At 35.1% G+C, this 9,185-nt stretch overlaps 2 protein-coding genes across 2 annotated transcripts; both read left to right on the top strand.

Annotated features, from left to right (window-relative positions):
* The first annotated feature begins 1,503 nt into the window (after positions 1 to 1,503).
* On the top strand, positions 1,504 to 4,874 carry LOC108197368 (GDSL esterase/lipase WDL1). The gene is made up of 6 exons (XM_017364961.2): positions 1,504 to 1,847; positions 2,169 to 2,246; positions 2,492 to 2,632; positions 3,843 to 3,919; positions 4,012 to 4,161; positions 4,354 to 4,874. Exons 1-6 carry the CDS (start codon positions 1,737 to 1,739, stop codon positions 4,616 to 4,618), a joined length of 822 nt encoding a protein of 273 aa, XP_017220450.1. The 5' UTR covers positions 1,504 to 1,736; the 3' UTR covers positions 4,619 to 4,874.
* A 1,012-nt stretch (positions 4,875 to 5,886) lies between these two features.
* LOC108197885 (GDSL esterase/lipase WDL1) lies at positions 5,887 to 8,202 on the top strand. The gene is made up of 6 exons (XM_017365627.2): positions 5,887 to 6,086; positions 6,202 to 6,279; positions 6,357 to 6,497; positions 7,029 to 7,105; positions 7,191 to 7,337; positions 7,696 to 8,202. Exons 1-6 carry the CDS (start codon positions 5,973 to 5,975, stop codon positions 7,925 to 7,927), a joined length of 789 nt encoding a protein of 262 aa, XP_017221116.1. The 5' UTR covers positions 5,887 to 5,972; the 3' UTR covers positions 7,928 to 8,202.
* Positions 8,203 to 9,185: the final 983 nt, after the last annotated feature.

The raw sequence follows: 9,185 nt of genomic DNA, 5'->3' as shown, positions 1-9,185 counted from the left end.
AAGGGAATGCCCATGTAAGACGAGAGACACTATTTCACAAGTTTAACAAAGACCCGAAGTCCCGAACTACAAATAATGTTCGAATATTGAATATTTCATTAAATATTCGTTTGGTTAACCGCCGTAACCCGAACTATTAGAATATAGTTTCCCCCATAATAATGTTCTTTTGAGCTATTTTGTATTAAGGTACTGTTTGATCAGGGCCGGCTCCAACAAATAAAAGGCCCTATGCAAGCATAAAAAATTAGGCCCCTTTATATTAAAAAAACTGAATTTATTTCTTAAAAGTAGCTCCTTAATCTCCTCTTGCAGTTCTACTAATAGCCTTGTAATTGTAGTTCGCGTTGATCCTGCTTAGTGATTTTGTTGTTAAGAGATTAAAGATCAGATAAGAGTTATTTAAACCAAATCAATTGAGCAAAGAAGGACACTGGGTTGTGTTTGGCTTTTTTAATTTGCAGCAGAGTACCAACAGAGGTTGCATGTTATTACATATACATAATTATTAATTTGAAAATGGACCCCCTTGTTAAGCAGGCCCCATGCCATTGCATGGGGCCATGGGCTGCATAGGGCTGGAGCCGGCTCTGTGTTTGATGTTGCAGTTGCATACATCAATTTTTTTTACCAGCATTTTTTCTGACAACACAATAATTTTTAATAGCACTCTCAAACATAAAATTATTATTATTGTAAAGAATATTAGATTTTTTTGACCTATTTTATACTAAAATTATTATCTTTAATAATTTTAGGACATTTTTTATATAAAAAAATTTAATTTAAAATAATCTATGTTTTGGGACCCAAATCGTTATTAAGTTGGGTTAACGACAGAAAAGAAATAACAACACTGTGGGCACATTTGGGTGAGTTTAAAATATATGCGTTTTGTTTTAAGTAAGAAAACGATTTAGAAGTTAGAATTTAGTTAAGACTTATAAGTGATTAAAGTGTTTGAACAAATGGTAGAAGTCATGAAACAGAAGATAATGGGCCGTTTGGATTAACTTAAAAGAAGTGACTTCTTGCTTATAGTAAAGTAAGTGAAAAGTAAATAAGTTAATAAAGTGTTTGGAAAAGAAGCAGAAGCTGTGAGAGAGAAATTAGCATTCTCAACTCTTAAAAGTGCTTCTACTTCTTTTTACACAAACGGGGAATGAAAAACAGAAACCAAAAGCAGATTCTGCTTCTTACAAACAAACACCACCAGTATTCTTAGATTTTTATAAGTACCTTTTGATTTTTTAGACAAATGATACGAACAAGTGATTCTAAATTATAACTCCACAAGTCGGATTTAAAAACCAGGGCTAGAACTATGTTGGACTTGACCCACTGGCATATAATATTTGGGTCAAATATAAGATTACTAAAAGCCCTGTTCAATTTTTGAGCTCATCGATGGGCCCCGTACAAGGACCAAAAATTCCCATATACGACCAAATTATTTTATTTTATTTCAAATATACTCCTGTCTGCCAATTAAATAATGATCCGAATGAAAATGAATGAGAAACAACCACAAAATGGGTGGCTATTTACTCAACAACCACAAAAGAGGTGGCTATTTACTTTAGCGTACTTGGGTCTAAACCTCGCCAGTTGCAAAGGTTTGTCTCTTCCCAACTGCCCCAGTTAACGACACACACTGGCATATCTCTCTCTCTCTCTCTCTCTCTCTCTCTCTCTCTCTCTCCCCACACACTAGGATTTGATCAAAGAGGCGAGCCATGGTAGGAGGCGAGAGACCAAAGTTTGTGTTGTTTGGATCATCCATAGTTCAATATGCTTTCAACAACAATGGCTGGGCTTCTATTCTAGCTGACCTCTATTCTCGCAAAGTAACTCCCTTCTCTCTATGACTATTTAGGACTTTGACTTTCATTGTTTGAGCTGCTCTTTTTATTTATCAGAAAAGAACCCATATTTATTATCTTTAATTTCATATAATAATTCGATTAGTCTTAAGATTATTGATGTTTCTGCTACTAAAGTGAATTGTGCTTACATTGAAGAGATGGCATAAGCTGAAAAGTACTTGTGAATAGTGAAAGATTGTTATCAAGGGGACTTGTCATATTTTGCTTCATGTCTTCGTCAAAGTGAAAGATTGTTATTTGTTATTAACTATTACTTGTTTGGCTTGCAAATTATATATTTAGGCAGATATAGTGTTGCGAGGATATGCAGGTTGGAATTCGAGGCGTGCCCTCCAAGTTCTTGATAAAGTTTTCCCTAAGGTTTGTTCGATCATATGATTCTTTTGATATATTTCAACTTTAGTAACTAGCGCCTGACCTTTTTTTAATACTGTATAAAGTGATTGTTTTCTGCAATATCCATCAATTGGTTTAAGGTCATTCGACTTAAGAACTTGCATTATAGCAATCTGATATACCATGCTCGGTAATATGATTAAAAAATTTCTTTCGAGTAGTTTTCTGACGTATTGTTTCTTTTCTTACCCCCTTGTTGTATAAACTAGACTGCAAGCGTACAGCCAGATTTGGCAATAGTGTATTTTGGGGGCAACGATTCATCAAAACCGCATCCTTCGGGCCTGGGTCCTCATGTACCTCTTCCTGAATACGTCGAAAACATGAAAAAGATTGCTCTACATGTCAAGGTAATTATTTTGGGTTGCATAGTATCTTTTTGATATAGCCAAATGATACTGGTAGTCAGTCAAGTACCTGCATGTTATAACTTATAAGTGATGCGCTATGCACATTATTCACGACTTTATAACTACGATGCTCCTTCATTTACCAGTTGATATACTATTATACTTGAATAATGTTGTTTGGAAGCTTAGTAAAGTAGATGGAGTAGTTGGTCATTTTAAAGCTTGATTTGAGTGGGTCACACTATGTGTTAGTGTGGGATATTGGTTAAATTGTATTCTTTCCGGCCGCGAGGGGATTCCAGCACACATTTCAACATGTTGTGTTTGGTTGGGGTGAATGGAATGGAATGACTAAAAACAAATGAAGATAATAGAGATAGGAGGGAAGTTTTGAAAAAAATTGCGTGACTGCAAAATTGTTATCATGAGATTTGAAAAGAAATTGATTGTAGAAAGGAATGGGACTTTCCTTCCCAAATTGGAGGTATGATCTCTGGTACAATGTGTAAGGAATGGAAGGAGGAAGGAATGAAATTTATAAACAATTGGCCTTAACATAGTTCGAATTTCATCCATTACTTCTAAATTCATTCACACCAACCAAGCACAACATCGAAATGAAATGAATAAAGGATAAACGAGAACTGATGTTTTAAAGTGCAACCGCTGAATTGGAAATTGGGTTCTATCTCACATCGAGAGTAACACATCTTTCCCACTCCGAAGTAAAAAAACCATGTTCTTCTAAGTCTCTTTAAAATTAGAGTCCTAGGGTTTTTCTTAGTATATGTTTTGTACATATATTTCTGATTTCTAGTGAGTAGAACATTATTGTGAAGTATCTGATTGTGGCGATTTGTTACTTCGATAAGTAATAGCACATGTGTTTTTCTCGTATAATTGTCATGAAAGTAAGCGAGCTTAATAAGACTCCCTCCATCCCAACAGGTAATTAACATTGTTGTTGGGTATGAGTTTAAAAAAAGTGAAAAGAAGTGAAGAAAGTAGGTGTAAGGTAGTGAACATAAGGTTAGTAAAGAAAAATATGTTATATTAGAAAATGTTAAGAAATAGAGGGAACATCCCAAATAGAAAATGTTAAGAAATGGATGGGACAGAGGGAGTATTTACTTGTGATAAGTTTGCTATTTAATTAATCAATAATGTGCCTATTAAGTCTATTTTTTTGTTTTCTTTTGTTTTGGGACAGAGTTTGTCGGACAAGACACGAGTAATCTTCCTTACTTCTCCTCCCGTGAATGAGACACAATACTGCAATTTTTTTGGGTGAGTAATATTGGAAATGTTTGATTTATTTGATATTACTTACTTTGTTGTCAAGCTCATTGTTGCTAATTTATCATTTATATGAACTCCAGTGTTAGATTCGGTTGGCAGAATCGAACAAATGAGTTGTCTGGTGTATATGCCAAAGCTTGTGTAGATATGTGCAAGGAGTTGGACATTCAGGTTATTGATCTTTGGAGTGTTCTCCAGAAACAAAGTGATTTCTTATCTACTTGTTTTACGTAAGTCTGCTTCAGTTATATACTATTGAATATTTTACTCTTGATTCACTTCCATTGCATTGATCACTATCGTTGTTATACTATCCATTTCCTTTTTACAATATGTTCTTGTTACAAGTGGTGGCTAATATAAATAGCTGATTCATGAAATCATCTTTTCTGTGATTAGCTGATGAAAACTAACTTCTCCAGGGACGGGATACATTTATCACCTGTGGGAAGCAAGATAGTGGCGGATGAGATACTTAGAGTTCTTGAGGAGACAGATTGGGAACCAAATTTGCATTGGCAGTTTTTGCCTACTGAATTTGATGAGGATTCCCCTTATGATCATCTAGCTCCTGACGGTAAGAGCACCTTAAACGTTTCTGACTTGGACTTCTACCGCGAAAATAATTGGGACGAAGCAAAACAGAAGTCTGATGATCTGATGGAGCATGGTGTCTGTAAAATTTAAGACATCGTAGCCATGGAGAATTTACTGCAATGTTTGATTTTCTGTATCATGATAACTGGCTTTAGGGTGGATTATCCACTAATCAGTGCCCTTTGTATCTGCTTTCTGTTTTACTGGCGTCTAAATCTCTGGTGCCTAAAGTCCTGTTGCTTCAACGATGCTTGCATTGTGAATTTATGATCTGAAGTGAGATCAATTTGTAAGAATGATGTAACAAAGATAGTTATAAAAACAAAAAATTGTTTTTATCTTTGAATTGTGAAAGTAGCTTTCGGAATGGGAAGTATTTATTTTCGAAGGTCAGTCAACCTGCCTGAGTTTCTCCTCGAAATGACTTGTAATATGCAGACAGATTATCCCTGCAAAATATTTGTCTCTCCTTAAAAATATTCTCCTCTGGTTGTAAATTGAAGTGGAGCATCAGAATAAACATATGGGTACTGGTCCCGGCCGGTATATGCTGGGAGCTTATCTAATATATTGTTTATAACTGCTATATCATGTATCTGACGATCAGGATTATAACAAAATTTTGACATGTTAAACGTAAGTGATCGGAGTTCAGTTTTCAGACTAAACTTTCTCATATAAAAGGGTGGGTAAGATGCAGTTGGTGCACGACTAAATATATCTGCAAAATAAAAACACAATTGTAACTTAACTTCTTTATATGACCAATATATTTGAGATGTCTGATCACCAAAGAAAAAACAGGACTGTTTGGTTCATGGTTAATGAGTTCGGTTAACGGGAATCGGAACCTCGTATCCATACATTATTGTGTTTGCATTAACAAAATTTTTGTGTGGAATGGGAACCTCATTCCCTCTTGGAGGGTAAATCATTGATTCCACACCCCTTGGGTTATCCTTTCCCATACCCCCATTCCCATTCCCGATTCCTATTCCCACCAACCATCCAAACACCCGCAAAGATGTCTGATCAGGGCTGGCCCTGGGAGATGCACTGTGAACATTATGACCATCTTCTTGTTCCCCCTTTTTTATGTTACGCGTAATCGCAGTACCTTTCATGGTATCAATAGCAACGCAGAACTTTATTAAGTAAAGTGATTTCGTGCAAAACGTTCTGCAAATACGATAACAGAGCTGTATTAAGCACAGTATTTTCTGAAAAACTTTTTGCAAATACGATAATGTGATCAGTTTGCTTGGTCCTGAGTTGGTTATACTTTACATCACTGGAGCCTGTGACCTACATGTTTAGAGAATAATTTGCAGCGGACAAAGAATAATAATTGCGTAGACAAGCTTAAGTTAATAAGTACTACCAGATATATTCCACTAATGGTAGTACAAAAACACAGAGCAGGTTTTGATCAGAGTGGTTAGAGATGGTTGGAACTAATCACAGGCCGAAATTTGTTGTGTTCGGATCATCCATTGTTCAGTATGCTTTTCACAATAATGGCTGGGTTTCTATTTTAGCTGATCTCTATTCTCGTAAAGTAATCTGCATCTCTCTAATATGTTGCCCCTATTCCATGTTGTTGTCATCACTTGTGCAGACCTGCAGAATATTGCTTTACTAAATTAATGTATATTTGTTTTTTCTATATGTAGGCAGATATAGTGCTGCGAGGATATGCAGGTTGGAATTCAAGGCGAGCCCTTGAAGTTCTTGATCAAGTTTTTCCAAAGGTTCTTACTCTGTAAGATCCTTCCAGTAGTATCTTTTGTTGTACTATTATTAACTAGTTCATTTTGTATGATCTTAGACTGCAGATGTACAGCCCGATCTCGTGATAGTATATTTTGGGGGTAATGACTCAACGAGACCACATCCTTCTGGCCTGGGTCCTCATGTACCTATTCCTGAATACATTGAAAACTTGAAAAAAATTGCGCTCCATGTCAAGGTAATTTTCTTGGTAGCATATTGTCTTTTCGCTACAGCAAAATGACAGATACGCGGTAGTATGGTTCCCTGAAATGAGTATTATTCGACTAACATCGACAAGTATGGCTGTATTGTGCCCTGAAATATTTGGGGACTAGGCACATGTCTTTTTGGCCTAGTGGTCGAGAGAACGGCCCTGCCCTGAAGGTGCAGACTGTATAAGCTACATATTTAGATCATTTTCTTGCTTCACACAGCCAGTGGCGGAACCAAGACTAAGAGTTAGGGGGCTGAAATATTTCGTTATCCACACTTGCATAAATAGCTTTCTCAATATATATCATCTTACGATCATTGCAGTCATGCATCTTCCATCCTATTACGCTGATAAGTCTAGATTGTTTTCATAGCTGAAAAAACTCTCTCAACAGTAGCAATGACAACAGGTAAAACCAGAGTTAACTCAACCAGAAGATGAGCTAAGGGATCTGCACTATTATGTAGATCATGACTCATGCATATTCTAATGTAATTTTTGTTGCTGGAACAGAGTTTGTCGCAGAAGACACGAGTAATCTTCCTTAGTTCTCCTCCTATGGATGAGGCTCTATTCTGCAAATTGCTCTGGTGAGTGATTATATTTTTCAGTTTGTTTAATGTGTTTGATATCCTTATCTGCTTGGTTCAAATTTGTCATCCTTGTGAACTTCAGTGTTGGATTAGACAAGCTGCCGCGAACAAATGAGCTGGCCCGAGTATATGCTGAAGCTTGTGTAGAGATGTGCAAGGAGTTGAACATTAAAGTTATTGATCTTTGGAGTGTGCTACAGAAACAAGATGATTGGTCTGCTTGCTTCACGTAAGTCCGCTTTAAATATATACTACGCCCTCTGTTTTCAAATATAGTTCGTTTGACCTTTTGAAACGTATTTTTAAGTCATTTGACCTCATATTTAAAATTATTATTTTTTAATTTTTTTCTGAATACAAATATATGATTAATATTATAATTCAGAAAAAAAATTATAAAAATAATGATTTTTTACCTATGCGGTCTAGTCTAGAGACTTAGAAATATGTGCGAAAAAGTCAAGCGACTTATATTTCAAAACGGAGGGAGTAAACATATTTTGCCTTGATCTACTCCCTTAAAGCAGTATTGCTGAAACAAGAAAACATCAGTTTGATAAGTATCTAATCAATGAAAACTTCTCCAGGGACGGGATACATTTATCACCCGAGGGGAGTAAGATTGTGGCGAATGAGATACTTGCAGTTCTTGAAGAGACAGACTGGGAACCAAATCTGCACTGGAAGTCTTTGCCTAGTGAATTTTCTGAGGATTCGCCATATGATATTCTAGCTTTTGATGGTAAGACCACCGTAAATTTATGTGATTCGGACTTCTACCGGAGAAACGAAGGGAAACCAAGCAAACCAGAAACTTAATGATTTGATTATGTTGTGCAACTGTTGAAGAAATAGTATGGCATTAGAGCCAAGGAGGTCAAAGGAGCCATCGTCCCGGTCCTTCTATCTGTTAGAGTGATTACAGTGATTTGTAATAAGGTTAATTAGTTACCGAGGTGAGGTTAATGTAGAAATTGGTTACTGAAGTGAAAACGGTATCAAGATGGTCCCTAAAATCATCATAAATATCAAACAAGTACCTCAAAATATGAGTTTAACCAGTAAAAATATTATTTATAGAGTTTTACACATTATTCTTAAATGTTACCACAACCAAGTGAAATGGTATGACTTCTAGTATTTCTGATAATATATTTAGATTTTTCAAGTTTATTTACTATTTATACTTAACTAAAACAATGAATATAACTATATAATAAAAAAATAATAAATAAACTTGATAAAATCTAAATATATTATCATAAATACTAGATATCATAACTTTTTAGTAATAATAATAATTAAAAAGTTATGAATATAACTTTTGGTAATAATAATAATTAAAAACCATAATATATTATTCAGAAAGTAATTTATGATAATATATTTAGATTTTATCAAGTCAAAAACTATTATTCAGAAAAACTGATTTTAAATTTATCAAACAACTTTTCACCTATTTTTCGATACAAAATTGACATTGTTTTTATTATCGTCTACAACAGCGACACCAAAACCATACCTTCACCTTGATGGTTCCACCATTTTGCACAAATCTTGTACCATCGTTTCTTGCAAAAGCCTATAGCTCCCCAAATTCCTCGATCAAAAAATTTTCAGGCATTCCTTCTTTTGTCTTCATCCTGATTTTCCTTGGTAATAATAATAACCAAAACCGAGATTAATTATCATTCCACCACCTTTATATAATACAAAAACATCAGCATTTGTCATTTCCTTACGCTGTTGAACTGGAACATCTGGCAATCTAATTAACCCTTCGATATGTCTCTAGCTCAAATTTGTCTGCACTTTACTGTAATTTATCTGATTTTTTTTTTTTGACAATGCAGGCTTATATGCCTTACAACTTAGTATCTGTTCTAATAATTCTCGGAGTGAGCCAGAGTCGAATAGAAGATATGTATTTGCTTTAACCATTTCTTACGTGCACAATTTCGAATGTCACAATTAAGAAAGTAATGGTTATCCAAATAATCTTTAAGTTTTTTTTTTTGTCACAAGATACTTTCTCGTATCCGAATACAATAGCAGCTGCAAGGAGTTCCTTTCATTC

This window comes from Daucus carota, chromosome 8 (assembly GCF_001625215.2).
Source record: "Daucus carota subsp. sativus chromosome 8, DH1 v3.0, whole genome shotgun sequence".
Taxonomy (NCBI): domain Eukaryota; kingdom Viridiplantae; phylum Streptophyta; class Magnoliopsida; order Apiales; family Apiaceae; genus Daucus; species Daucus carota.
The sequence above is the reverse complement of the archived record's forward strand: the minus strand, read 5'-3'. Positions and strand labels throughout refer to the sequence as shown.